The sequence below is a fragment of the Pan troglodytes genome, chromosome 8, assembly GCF_028858775.2.
Source record: "Pan troglodytes isolate AG18354 chromosome 8, NHGRI_mPanTro3-v2.0_pri, whole genome shotgun sequence".
Taxonomy (NCBI): Eukaryota; Metazoa; Chordata; class Mammalia; order Primates; family Hominidae; genus Pan; species Pan troglodytes.
The window spans coordinates 104,232,485-104,247,561 of NC_072406.2; the positions used below are offsets into that span (position 1 = coordinate 104,232,485).

Genomic DNA, 15,077 nt, shown 5'->3' on the forward strand with positions numbered 1-15,077 from the left:
GTTGCAGTAAGCCAAGATTGCACCACTGCACCCCAGCCTAGGTGGCAGAGTGAGACTCCATCTCAAAAATAACAACAAAAAATTAATAGGCTGGGCATGGTGGCTCATGCCTATAATCCCAACATTTTGGGAGGCCGAGGCGGGCAGATGGAATGAGCTCAGGAGTTTGAGACCAGCCTGGGCAACATGGTGAAACCCTATCTCTTCAAAAAATATAAAATTAGCTGGGTGTGGTGGTGTGTGCCTGTAGTCCTAACTCCTCAGGAGGCTGAGGTGGGAGGATTGGATCTCTTGAGCCCAGGAGGTGGAGGTTGCAGTGAGCTGAGACGGTGGTACTGCACTCCAGCCTGGGCAACAGAGCAAGACCCTGTCTCAGAAAAAAAATATTATATATATATGTGTGTATATATATATATACACACAAACACATTAACTGAAGTCACGATAATTTTTTCATGTGCTGTTTCTCATTGTTCAGATGGCTCTGCAACCTGGATTGTATTAGGTATAAATCCTATGCAAATAGACTATTTTATTGCCATTTCATTGTCTAAGGAAAATGTCATTGGCCTATAAAAGTTGAGGCCTAAAAGACATAGTTTAAAAATGTTTTATCTCTTATGGAGCCGAAAACATTTGGTATCACCAATATTATGATTAAAACGTTGTTTAACTTTTTTCTTATTAGGATCCACCTCAGAAAAAGATGGAATGCACCATACTGTCACCAAGCACAGAGGTATAATTACACTCTACAGGCACCAGAAAGCTGCCTTTGCTATCACAAGTAGGCGAGGTCCTACCCCCAAAGCAGTAAAAGCTCAAATAGCAGATCTTCCTGCAGGAAGTAGTGGAAATATTCTTGTTGAACTTGATGAGGTAAGTAGTTTTTTTTTTTTTTTGAATGCTTTGATTTTTAAACAAATATCTGACTTACAAATTGAGAACTAAGTTGTATTAGCTTCCAGAGCTGTTTTTAAGTAAAGAAATGGGATTAATTTTTGGAGTACTCCAACAATATGATCCAGAAAAATGGCAACCTTCAAATATCTCATGTCTCTTGTAATTTTTACCAGCTTAACTTTATCTTCCTAGGCAAGACAGCCTTGTAAACTAATTCAGTCCTATAGCAGTGACTGTAGAGAAGGTGCTCAATAATAGTGAAAGCTAACTTTTCTCTGTCCTTTCAATGCACAAATGTCATATAATTGCAACCCACCTGACTTTTTTAGTCAGTTTGATATTTATTAAATGCTTAGTGTGAGGTAGGGTTCTAAATTTATTTTTCATATGAACAGCCAGTTATCCCACTATTGAATCCTTTCCTCTCTGATTTATAATGGCACCTCTGTTAATGGCTTCATATGTGTGAGGGTCTATTCAGACTTTCCATTATCTCCCATTGGTCCACCTGTTACACCGTACAGTCTTAACAACCAGTGGTTTTTAAAAAGTGTTTTGTTTTGAAAATCTGACAGTCACATTATTAGCAATAGAATGAATGCTCTAGTTAGTTCTTTGGAATGCAAGGCATAGGAATTTACCTCAGTTCAGCAGTAAACCATCAATACTAAAAGACATGTTTCTGTAAAATATAGACCCCTTTTAAGTTTCTTTTTAAAATCAACAGCTTATCTATCTATATTTCCCTTAAAACATCCTGTAAAGTCTTTTTCATTGACAATATTTCCCTATAATAATTGTAATAAAAATTTTACTGTGATTTTGATATTTATATCTCTAGTTTGCATAGTTATTCCTCCAATTAAACATAATTTTAAAAATATATATTAATATCTTTTTGGGGGGACAGGTTTATGGACCGTAATTACTGCTGAATAAGAATTATTAATCTTGGGGTTAGTTTAAACAGATGATCTTGTACTATCCCTTAAGTGAATGTAAATAAGGACACATCACTTCATCTATCTTCTCTCTAGCTGACAAGTTTCTTTGAGGTAGAGAGAAGGAGGAAAAAAAATGTCACTTAGGACTATCTCTAGAAACAGCACATATCCATCTGTTCCTTATCCTCAACCCCAAAAAAGTGTTTTACTTTGGACACAAAAATCTAGTTAGGTGTTGTAGGCCCCTGTAAATTTAATTATTGGGAAATGTTTATAATTGAGACAAACATGTCTAATAATTGCTTACTTGGTTAATGATAACATTATGAATTCTTAGATGGTGACTTTTAAATTCTTTTGTTAAAATTTTAAATGTATTATGATTTTTTCTGAAATTCTGTTTTTATCTAACATTTAATTTTAAGGCCCAGAAGCCTTACCTGGTACAACGGAGAGGAGCTGAATTTGCTTTGACAACTATAGTAAAGCATTTTGGTGGTGAAATGGCAGTGAAGTTGCCACATCTCTGGGATGCTATGGTTGGCCCATTGAGGAATACAATCGACATAAATAATTTTGGTATACACATATTTTTATGAGTCCAGTTTTTAACAAATTTTAATGTCTATTAATTGAATATATCCTTATAAAATAAAAATGCCTCTATGCCTCTACCTGTTTATTCCAGACCAGCTGGTAAGTTTTAAAATGGAAACTTGGTTTAAAAAAAACACACACCTTTATTTTATAAAAGAGATATTTGGGTTGGGCGTGGTGGCTCATGCCTGTCATCCCAGCACTTTGGGAGGCCCAGGTAGGCAGATCACTTGAGGTCAGGAGTTTGAGACCAACCTGGCCAACATGGCAAAACCCCATCTCTAGCAAAAATACAAAAATTAGCTGGGCGTGTAGTCCCAGCTACTCTGGAGGCTGAGGCAGGAGGATTGCTTGAACCCTGGGGGTGGAGGTTGCAGTGAGCCGAGATTATGCCACTGCACTGCAGCCTGGATGACAGAGCGAGACTCTGTCTCAAAAAAAAAAAAAAATTGTTTTTAAAGAGATACTTGAAATGGATCACTATGTTTAAGTTCTTTGGTTGCTCTACATGTAGTACCCCAGCACTTAAATTAAGGTCATGGCATTTAATTTTAACACTAAGAAGCAAAATTGACTCTCCTATGCTAGCTGAAAAAGTGCTAAAAGTTTTTGTGTGCTCTAGATTTTGAAAAATTATTTGCCAGATAATACAGACAATATATTTTAACAGATGGAAAATCCCTCCTGGATAAGGGAGATAGCCCTGCTCAAGAATTGGTGAATTCTCTGCAGGTTTTTGAAACAGCAGCAGCTTCAATGGATTCTGAGCTTCATCCCTTGGTAACTAACTAATGCAAGTGTAATATTTTTTCAAATAAAACAAGTGGTCTTATTAAAAAGTCTTAAGGTTTGAAAGGTACAACTTTGATGTCATCCTTATTAATTGCATTTTTCTTTGCTGTGGTATAACTAGATTCCTCCTTTACTAACAGTGCAACTCCTGTGGGCTTTGATGTAGACCAGGCTGCTTGAATTTAATAGAAAACCCAACCTGGAAGCTTAGAGTGTGGGGGCATTGAGGAAAGGACTGTGATGGCACAGGAGCCAGATGTAAATAGGAAAGAAAACTGCAGCCCTGTTCATCCAGATGATCCTAATAATACAGCTCCAAGAAAGGAAAAGCATATATAATGAAATCTGTTTCCTAGATAAGTACAAAGGTGAAAGGAGTCACCTGCCTAAGGTGAAGCTGGTCAGTGGCAAAGATAGAACACTGGTTTGGGATTTTTTAAAAAAACTATTAAAATGTTTCTTACAAAAGAATTAGGACAGAGGGAGGAGGAAAATAGAGAATTATCTGTTTTTTTTCATAAAAGAATATTATTCTTTTCATATCTCTGCAATAGGAAGCTGTCTGCAATTTACCCCATTTTGAAGGGTATTAGCCCAGTTCTCTATTGTTATTTAACACAAAAGGGAGAATCTATGAGAGGGTGGAGAAGAATGGATTTTTTTTTTTGTACATAGTAATAAAGTATGTCCTTTTACTTGTTAAAAGTTTTGCTGATTTACTGTTAGTAAAGAAAAGTAGGCCGGGCGTGGTGGCTTACTCCTGTAATCCCAGCACTTTGGGAGGCCGAGGTGGGTGAATCACGAGGTCAGGAGTTCAAGACCAGCCTGGCCAATATGGTGAAACCCCCATCTCTACTAAAAATACAAAAATTAGCCGGGCGTGGTGGGACATGCCTGTAGTCCCAGGTACTTGGGAGGCTGAGGCAGGAGAATCACTGGAACCCGGGAGGCAGAGGTTGCAGTGAGCCAAGATCGTGCCACTGCACTCTAGCCTAGGCGACAGAGCGAGACTCAGTCTCAAAAAAAAAAAAGAAGGAAAAAAAAAAGTAGAGTCCATCTGTACGCTCTTAATCTTCATAATTAGCAACATGCATTCAGCTGAACTGTAAGGCACATCAAACTGTTGAACAGATACCTGGCTCTCATCAGCATTAATTCTGGTGTTCCTTGTAGCAGACATTTAATAATGTGATGCTGTTGTGATTATAACACCTATGGTAAGCCAGGAAGCTACAGTGGACAATACCTACCAAAGTATGGTGCTAGAATAAAATCAGGAACACTCAAGCCACTGAATAAAAATTATGTACCTAAATCTAAATTAGTGCTACCAAATTTGGAGGGAGCTGGTGATGTGTGGTGCTGTTTTCCAGCTTCAGTAGGAGAATCTTGCCAAGTACTTTTTGGTTTGTTTCCTGTTAATTTTGGAAAGAACTGAGTGTTCCTATATGCCTAAGAGATGATATGAGCAGAGGAGAGGTTCTATACCTTTTTTTCCCTTCTTTTTGAAAGAGTTGTAATACATTAATTTGTATTTGGATTAGTTTTCTATTGAGAATGTTTTGGCAGTAATGTTTTGAAGTATTTGGAGATATTTTTAGAGTCACTTAGAATATTGAAAACTTTCCTGAGTATGGGCTATTATAGTTACATATTAAACAGTATTTCCTAATAATTCTAATTGCCATTAACTTTTTGTTTTTAGTTGGTCCAGCATTTGCCACATCTTTATATGTGCCTTCAATACCCCAGTACTGCAGTGAGGCACATGGCTGCTCGTTGTGTAGGTGTCATGAGCAAAATAGCTACCATGGAAACAATGAATATTTTTTTGGAGAAGGTTCTTCCGTGGCTGGGAGCAATTGATGACAGTGTCAAACAAGAGGGTGCAATTGAAGCACTTGCCTGTATCCTTTTTCATTTGACAAACTGTTCAGGAATTATATTCATTTCACTTTAAGGATAATTAAAATGAAATCGATGTGTTCTAATATGCACATAAATAACCTGCCTTGTTCCAAAAAATGCCTATTCTTTTTACATCTTATTTTGAAATATTTTTGTATTTTATTACAAATGTGTTACAAACTGATTTGCATTTTATGATAAAAATTTTCATGTGGAAAGTTTGGAAAATTGCTACTGATTTTAAAACATCTTTTTAATAGGCAAAATAGTTTTATGTACTTTATGAACTATATGTCTAGTAAGTGATTTGTTTATAATCAGTGTCTTATTAATCAGGTATTCTATAGGTAGTCCCTATGTTATAAACATTTTATGTTTTTAAAGTTTGTTCATTACTTGGGTTTACAAATGACCATATTATACTAGATAATTAGAAATATACAGGCAAGCCCTTTGCTAAGGGTATGGCAGCAGCTAACATTCTTTAACTCAAAGTATCTGAAAGATATTTCACAGAGCACAAAAGATGGATGAAGATCAAATCAGTAGAAACTCTGGTTCAAAAATACTGAAGATTACAGGAGAACTGCGCTTACTAGGCTCACTATATCCTGCTGGTGATTGTCAAGATCCTGGTGGGAAATTTGGAATTAATCTTTGAGTGACGCTCAGTTATATTCCTTTACTTACAATGTGACTTATTTTATTTTGACATTGGAATTCCAGACGCTTGTAGCAATTTCTCTATGAAAAAAATCTTATTAGTAAAGCTTTCTCCAGCCTTCCTCAGAAGAAAAACATAATTTTATATTCCTAATCATGAGAAGGTTACATAATATTTTCCAAGGAGCAACAAAATGGGCAGATACTTTTATAATTGAATCATAGGCCTGGAGGGTCAGTCTTTTCCCTCATAATACAGATGAGAAAATGGTGAGCCTTTTAAAAAGTTAAAATCTTGGTATCAGTTTGTTTGTGAAAACATCTGTCTTGGAACCATTTCAGAATTTCCTTAATCACTTACTCAGGTGTAATGGAACAACTAGATGTTGGTATTGTTCCATATATTGTCCTTTTAGTTGTTCCTGTATTAGGAAGAATGAGTGATCAGACAGACAGTGTGAGATTCATGGCCACGCAGTGCTTTGCAACGCTAATTAGACTCATGCCACTTGAGGTAAGTCAAAGATACTTGCTTTATAGACATAATGTTTTCTATAACTTGATCCATAATAATTGTAACCCTTTTTAGGGCCAGGTACAAAGGCTCATGCCTGTAATCCCAGCACTTTCCGAGGCTGAGGTGGGTGGATCATCTGAGGTCAGGAGTTTGAGTCCAGCCTGGCCAACATGGGTGAAACCCTGTCTCTACTAAAAAAAATACAAAAGAAAAAAAAAAACCAATTAGCTGGGCATGGTGGTGTGTGCCTGTAGTCTCAGCTACTCGGGATGCTGAGACACAAGAATTGTTGGAACCTGGAGGCAGAAGTTGCAGTGAGCTGAGATCGTGCCACTGCACTGTATGTATCCTGGGCGACAGCAAGACTCCATCTCAAAAAAAAAAAAAAAAAAGAAAGAAAACAAAAGTAACACTTGTTAAAGAACATGTCAGGCTAAAAAAAGAAGGCATTATTTCAAAAATGTTTATATTACAATAATTAAGATTTTTAGGCTTTTAATTGGTACTTTTTTCCTTTAACACACAGAGTTTTAATTTAAGTAAAACAAGAAATCAGACACTATGATTCCTAAAAAAAATTTACTAATGCTTTTCTAGAAATAGAATTGTTCCTAAGTTTTTCTGGTAACATCTAGGTGTAGACTGTGGGCTAAAGTTTAGGCAAAAGATAAATTTGAGAGATGGTAATTAAGACTGTAAAAAGCAAATGAGGTCTCTGTGGGAGTATGAAAAAGAAGACTAGAAGGATCATGTTGGAGTATTTCGGAGTACATTCATGGGGGCACAAATAATGTGTGGCCAATGCAGGAAACTGAAGTGGCTTGAAACACAGAAAGAGCCAGGAATAATTCAGGAAATAGTAGGTATGGCATGTCATCCATGTTGTTAACATGTATAAGTACTTCCTTTTTATTGCTGAATTGTATTCCATTGTATGGACATACTGCATTTTGTTTATCCTGTCACCAGTTGATGGATATTTGGATTGTTACCAGCTTTTATTAATAGTTATTACGGGCTGGGTGAGGTGGCTCATGCCTGTAATCCCAGCACTTTGGGAGGCCACAGTGGGTGGATCACTTGAGGTCAGGAGTTGGAAATTAGCCTGACCAACTGAAAATACAAAATGGTGAAACCTCGTCTCTACTAAAAATACAAAAATTTGTGGGGCGTGGTGGCGCACACCTGTAATCCCAGCTACTCAGGAGGCTGATGCAGGAGAATCGCTTGAACCTGGGAGACAGAGGTTGCAGTGAACCAAGATGGTGCCACTGCACTCCAGCCTGGATGACAAAGTGAGACTTCCTTTCAAAAAAAAAAAAAAAAATTAAGTTATTATGAATAATGCTGCTCTGCATTTATAAGTCTTTGCGTGGATGTGTGTGTTTATTTCTTTTGAGTAAATACTTAAGAATGAAATGCTGGGTCATATGGTAAGTTTAATTTTTTGTTTATAAAACTGCCTTATTGTTTTCCAAAGTAACTGTATCATTTGACATTCCTACCAGCAAAATAATGAGTTATAAATAGGATAGCCTCTTTGAAAAACAGTTTGGTTATATCTGGTAAAATTGAAGCTACCCAGCCTAATGACCTGAAAAATTCATCCTACATGTACACCTAGAGAATTCAACACATTTTCAAGATTTTTTTTTTTTTTGAGACGGACTTTTGCTCTTGTTGCAACCAGGCTGGAGTGCAATGGCGTGACCTCAGCTCACTGCAACCTCTGCCTCCCGGGTTCAAGCGATTCTCCTGCCTCAGCCTCCCTAGTAGCTGAGATTGCAGGCATGCGCCACTGCGCCCTGCTAATTTTGTATTTTTAGTAGAGACGGGGTTTCTCCTTTTTGATCAGGCTGGTCTAAACTCCCAACCTCAGGTGATCCTCCCGCCTTGGCCTCCCAAAGTGCTGGGATTACAGACGTGAGCCACCACACCTGGCGAAGAATATAACATCATTTATAGTAGTCTGAAACTGAAAATCACCCACATAATCATGGATAGTAGATATGTAAATCGTGTACTGTTATACTGCAAGAAGACAAACCACAGACACATACAGTAATATTCATAAATCTTTAACATAGGATTCCTTTTTTATTAAATTCAAAAACAGGCAAAAGAAACTTGGTGATAAAGGTATAAAGAAAAATAAAGAAATTACCATAAAAGTCAGTGAAATCATTACCTCTTGAGGAAAGGAGAGAGAAGGTTATGATTGGGAAGGAGCATATGGGATCTTCTAGGGTGACTGCAGGGGTATTTTTCTTGATCTGGTTGTACAGATGTTTGTTTTATAATTTACTAAACTGTTTCTTAGATTATTTCTCTACATGTATATTTTACCTCACACTAAAAAAAGTGTGAAAAAAAATTACCACTGCAACAACAAAGACACTAGACCACAGTATCAAAATACCTAGGTGTCATTTCCAGAATTGTTTTCATCCTCTGCTTCCTAGATTTTAACTCAGATTGTTTTAACTCCAAGATCTTCATCCCACCTTTAAACCAAATGGGTTGTACTTAGTCTCCTTGGCCCTTTCTTAGCTTTGGAATAAGTGAGCAGTGGGAAGCTATTATGTGTTCTTTAAACAAAGGAGATGATGACCGCAGTTTTTGTTTGTTTTTAAGGAAAATTAGTCTAACAGCTGAAAGTAGTATTTTAGGAAAATCAGTTTAATAGCCATTTGAATATGGATTAGAATTGAAAGTGCGCCAAAATAGAGCTCACATCCACTGTGAGGTGATAAAGGGTCTAAACTCTAATGCTTAGCAGTAGTCTTTTGGGGTTTTCTTGGTTGTTTTTTGTTTGTTTGTTTGTTTGTGTGTTTGTTTTTGAGTTGGAGTTTTGCTCTTGTCACCCAGGCTGGAGTGCAATGGTGTGACCTTGGCTCCTGCAACCTTTGCCTCCTGGGTTCAAGCAATTCTCCTGCCTCAGCCTCCCTAGTAGCTGAGATTACAGGTGCTGGCCACCATGCTAATTTTTTGTATTTTTAGTAGAGACAGGGTTTCACCATGTTGGCCAGGCTGGTCTCGAACTGCTGACCTTAGGTGATCCGCCCACCTCAGCCTCTCAAAGTGCTGGGATTACAGGCATGAGCCACCCGGTTTGTTTGTTCTTAAGGAAAAATAACAGTACTTGATAACAGATTGACAAAAGAGATTTTGAACTTTAGGTATTGAGAAAAGATTAGTAAGACTCACTTTGATAGTTGTGAAAATTACTAGAACATGATACAGATTTTGCTTCTGCCCATGATGGAAAAACAGGCAACAGATTTATCCTCCTACCTTAACTAGAAAACCAGACAAAATGTACCAAACAGTGGTTTTCAGGCATTGGACAACAGGCAGCACTGGATAGTGAACCATGAGAGAAACAAAACAAATGAAGTGCCCTAGCTTATTGTCTGGAGCCATAGCACAGAGAAGGGAAACCCAAAGAGAGCCCAGTAGTCTTGCTGAGCTGAAGAGTTAAGACAGAATTAGCAAAACAGAGTACCTGAAGGTAGGTACTGCACAGACAGGAGGTAGCTGCACAGAGAGAAAGCTCCAGAGGTCCACAGGGGGGTTCTCCCAAGCCTTTGGCTGAGTATTCATCTGCATGTACTGTGACATCTTTGAGACTGGGGAAAGAATCACTGTGGAAAGGAGTAGGTGGAGCAATTTCCAGACCTCACACAGGGCTGGGAATAGTTTGTATTTCCACTAAGCAGAGTAAGAGTAACAAGACCTTCTACCATACTGAGCATCAAGTCCTTAGAAGCATATTGCCTCAGTAATAGAGCCAAGTTAGCCCTTGACAAAAGGCTGATTTGGATCTTCCTTGATAAAGCTTAAAAGCAAGCCTTAACGGGTTCTAATTAATTTCAGCTAAACTAAATAGTTCCCAGAAAAAAAAGCCTCAACATATTTAAAGGGATAATTAAAAAAAAATACAGCACCCAACAACATAAAACTTCAGATGTTTGACATTCACCAAAAAATTACCATGCCCAAAAATATGTCCAGTAACTGGGGGAAAATACAGTCAACAGAAACAGTCCCTGAAGAGACCCAGATAATAGATAAGGACATTAAAATATACTCCAAGGCTGAGTGCAGTAGCTCACCTCTGTAACACCAGCACTTTGGGAGACCAAGGCAGGCGGATTCCTTGAGCTTAGGAGTTTGAAACCACCCTGGACAACATGGTGAAACCCTGTCTCAAAAAAAAAAAAAACCATATATATATATATATATATACACACACACACACACACACACACACTCCATATATTCAAGGTAGAGGAGGAAAGCATGAGTGTGATGAAGAGCACAATGAAAAATATAAGAATGACCCAAATTGAACTTCTAGAGATGAGAAATGCAGTTATAAATAAAAACACACTGGATTGCATTAATAGCAGGTTAGACACTGTGGAAGAAAATATTAGTGAATTTGAAGATACATAGCAATAGAAACAAGAATGATGTCATTTAAGTTCATTCCTGTTCCTCTTTATTTTGATTGTCTCTGTTAAGTCTTCATAGAAAAAATCGTCTACTTTTCTGAAATGCATGTTGTCAAAGAATCTTGGAATGTCAACCAGTGATTTTTATAGAGGCTCTAATTCCCTGCACTGTTAGTAACTTTTGCTGATTTTTATGGACATTGGAGTGAGAAGGACACTCACGAGGGGTTGCTGGCACTGAAACCATATTCGTAACACTTGGGTTTAGGGTTTCATTGTTAGGGAATGGACCTAGTTATATGGCCCTGTGTCTTGTCATTTCTTAAAATTTCCATGAGGATAAATATATGAAGGTTTTGGTATTTGTAAAGCGTTGTGCAGAAAGACTTTATTTTAACGATTATCATTATGTTGTTAGATGTTCTGAAATGTTAGTTTTTCTCTTAGCAGATAAAGTTAATTCCAAAACCTTTGAAAATAGACTCAATCTACATACCTCACTGCCCTAATGCTATTTTTAGTGTTGTGTGGAATATATATTTTAATTAGATTTAATTGAAATTCTGTTTCCAGAATTTTAAATTTGTTAAGTTGAGAGACATCATAGGGCAGTAGTTCTCAAATTTTTTGGTCTCATTACTTTTTTAGTCTTTCATTTTTTATTAATAAAAAAAATGTGGCTGAGCATGGTGGCTCACGCCTGTAATCCCAGCACTTTGGGAGGCCGAGGTGGGTGGATCACGAGGTCGGGAGTTCAAGACCAGCCTGACCAACTGGTGAAACCCCATCTCTACTAAAATACAAAAGTTAGCTGGGCATGGTGGCACGCACCTGTAATCCCAGCTACTCAGGAGGCTAGGCAGGAGAATCGCTTGAACCTGGGAGGCGGAGGTTGCAGTGAGTTGAGATGGGGCCACTGCACTCCAGCTTGGGCGACAGAGTGAGACTCCGTCTCAAAAAAAAAAAAAAAAAGTTACGGCGTCCAACATGATGTTTTGAAACGTATCAGACCAATTAATATACCTTAGTTCATACAGTCATCATTTTTTTGGTGAAAACCCATTTAATTAAGTTTTAATCTTTTAGCAGCTTTCAAGTGTACTTATCATTAACTGTAGTCACCATGCTGTACAGATCTACAGAATGTATTCATTCTATGTAAACTTTGTACCCTTTAACCAACATCTATCCATTTCCCCTCAGTCCTCTCCCTTCCACGCACTAAGCACCTAGTAACCACTATTCTACTCTGCTTCCATGAGTTTGACATTTTAGATTTCCACATATAAGTGAGATCACATATTTGTCTTTCTGTACCTGGCTTGTTTCCTTTAGCATAATGTCATCCAGGTTTATTCATGTTGTCACAAATGACAAAATTTCCTTCTTAGAGGCTGAATAGTATCCAGTTATATATAGATACACTACAGTTTCTTTATCCATTCATCACATAGATGAACACTTGGGTTGATTCCAAATCTCAGCTATTGTGAATAATGCTGCAATGAACACAGAAGTACAGATATCTCTTCAGTGTACTGATTTCATTTCCTTTGGATATATAACCAAAAGGATTGCTAGATTATATGGTAGTTTTATTTTTAATTTTTTGAGTAACATCCATACTGTTTTCCATAATGCTGTTCTAATTTACATTCCCACCAACAATACGCAAGGGTTCCTGTTTCTCCACATCTTCCTCCACACGTTTTGTCTTTTTAATAATAGCTGTTCTAACAGTTCTGAGGTAATATCTCATACCAGTTTTAATTTGTGTTTCCCTGATGATTTATGTTGAGCATTTTTTCATTTATCTGCTGGCCATTTGTATTTTTTTTTTTAAGAAATACCTATTCAGATCCTCTGCCCATTTTTACATCTTATTTTATTTCTGTTGAGTTGAGTTCCTTTTGTATTTTAGATACTAACCTCTTATCAAGATTTATGGTTCGCAAATAATTTTTCCCATTCTGTTGGTTGTCTCTTCAGTCCGTTGATTGTCTCCTGTGCTATGCAGAAAGCTTTTTAGTTTGATGCAGTCCTATTTGTCTATATATGTTGAGTATCCTTTATCTGAAATGCTTGCGACTAGAAGTATTTAAGATTTCAGATTTTTGAATGTTTGCATTATACTTACCAGTTGAGCATCCCTAATCTGAAAATCTGAAATCTGAAATGCACCAATGAGCATTTCCTTCATTTGTAATGCTGGAAATAACAATGTTTTAGATATTTGGATTTGGGATGCTCAACCTATGTTTTGATTGTTTTGGGTGTTTGTTTTTGAGAAAAGGTCTCACTCTGTTGCCCAGGCTGGAGTGCAGTTGTATGATCATGGCTCACTGCAGCCTCGATCTCCTGGGCTCAAGTGATCTTTCCACCCCAGCCTCCCAAGTAGGTGGGACTACAGGTGTGTGCCACCATGCCCAGCTAACTTTATTTTGTGTAGAGATGGGATCTCCCTCTGTTTACCCCGGGCTGGTCTTAAACTCCTGGGCTCAAGCAGTCCTCCTGCCTCAATCTCCCGAAGTGCTGGGATTACAGGGGTGAACCACCATGACTGGCCTGTATTTTGATTTTGTTTCCTGTGCTTTTGGAGTCGTATCCAAAAAATTTGTCCAGACCAGTGTCAAAAAGGCTTTTTTCTTATTTTTTTCCAGTAATTTTATAGTTTCCAGTCTACATTTAATTTTTTGATCGTGACCTGAGTTTTGAACTTGGTGTAAGATACAAAGGTCCAGTTTCATTCTTCTGCATGTGAATATCCAGTTTTCCCAACACCATTTATTGAAGAGGCTGTCCTTTCCCCTTGTGTGTTCTTTTGTCAAAGATTAACTGTAAATGCATGCATTTATTTCTAGGCTCTCTAGTCTGTTCCATTGGTCTTTGTCTGTTTTTATGCCAAGATCATACAGTTTTGATTACTATACCTTTGTAGTATATTTTGAAATCAGGTAGTGTGATCCCTCCAGCTTTGTTCCTTTTGCTCAAGATTGCTTTGGCTATCTGGGGTTTTTGTGGTTCCACAAGAGTTTTTTTTTTGTTTTGTTTTTATAGAAAGCTTATTCAGAGGGATAATAGAGAACCATATGAGTTTTAGGATTGCTTTTTCTATTTCTGTAAAAAATGCCACTGGAATTTTGGGGATTAGGGATCCTCAATGCAATTTAGGGATGGCATCACATCTATAGATAGTTTTGGGTAGTATGGACATTTTAACAATATTAGTTCTTCCAGTCCAAGAACATTTATTTTCCATATTTATGTCCATTTATTTTTGTCCCCAGCAGTTTCTTTCATTAATGTTCTATAGCTTTCAGTGTATAGATCTTTCACCTCCTTACATTTATTCCTATTTTATTTTTTGTTGCTATTGTAAATGGGATTGTTTTCTTGATTTCTTTTTTCACATAGATTGTTGTGTCAGGACCCTGTTACACTCTTAAAAATTGAAGACACCAAAGAGCTGTTGTTTATTATATTTTCTGTAATAGATACTAAAACTGGGAAATTTTTAAATCATTTAAATAACAAACCTACATGTTAACATAATTAACTTTTTTGATGAAAATAACTTTTCTAAAACAATGTGTTAGTGAGAAGAGTGACATTGCATTATACTATTGCAGATCTTTTTTATGTCTGGTTTATGTTTTTGTTTTTTGGGTTTTTTTTTTTCCCCTTGAAACAGGGTTTCACTCTGTCACCCAGGCTGGAGGACAGCAGCACAATCACAGCTCACTGCAGCCTCAGCCTCTCCTGGACTCAAGCGATCCTCCTGCCTTAACCTCCCAAGAAGCTGGGACTACAGTCCCATGTCACCACACCTGGCTATTTTTTAAAATTTTTTGTAGAGATGGGGTCTTGCTATGTTACCCAGGCTGGTCTCAAACTCCTGGGCTCAATCCTCCACCACACCCGGCCAGTATTTCTGGTTTAATGGTAGATAACTGGATTCTCGTTTGCTTGGCCATTCAGTCTGTTGCAATATGTTGTTTTGGCCCAGGGATATGTAAAGGAAGTCCAGCCTCACAGAGATAGTTAGAAAAGGGAGCAATATTTTGACAGCCTTCTCAAATAATTGTAGATATTATTTTATCTGATAGCATACCAGAACTCAAAAAGAGAAAGTTTGTTAAGTGTTATGTGCAATATAGAATCTAAATCCTATCAATGAATGTTTCATACTCTCTTACATTGAAATTCATTGGTTGTCTTACACTTTTGTGATCATGGTATCTCCCCTGCCAGGTAAGTATGTCTTATACTTTTGAATGGATCTTTTATTACCCATAC

At 37.3% G+C, this 15,077-nt stretch overlaps 1 protein-coding gene across 11 annotated transcripts in view; it reads left to right on the forward strand.

Moving 5' to 3' along the window:
• The window catches only part of BTAF1 (B-TFIID TATA-box binding protein associated factor 1), a 106,960-nt gene that overhangs the window by 67,331 nt on the left and 24,552 nt on the right, over positions 1 to 15,077 (forward strand). For all 11 annotated transcript variants that reach the window (XM_063781977.1, XM_016918852.3, XM_016918853.4 and 8 more), the window contains 5 exons: positions 689 to 879; positions 2,273 to 2,426; positions 3,115 to 3,224; positions 4,942 to 5,143; positions 6,173 to 6,321. In XM_063781977.1, the coding sequence (XP_063638047.1) occupies positions 689 to 879; positions 2,273 to 2,426; positions 3,115 to 3,224; positions 4,942 to 5,143; positions 6,173 to 6,321 (806 nt within the window). The remainder of the gene's footprint in view (positions 1 to 688; positions 880 to 2,272; positions 2,427 to 3,114; positions 3,225 to 4,941; positions 5,144 to 6,172; positions 6,322 to 15,077) is intronic.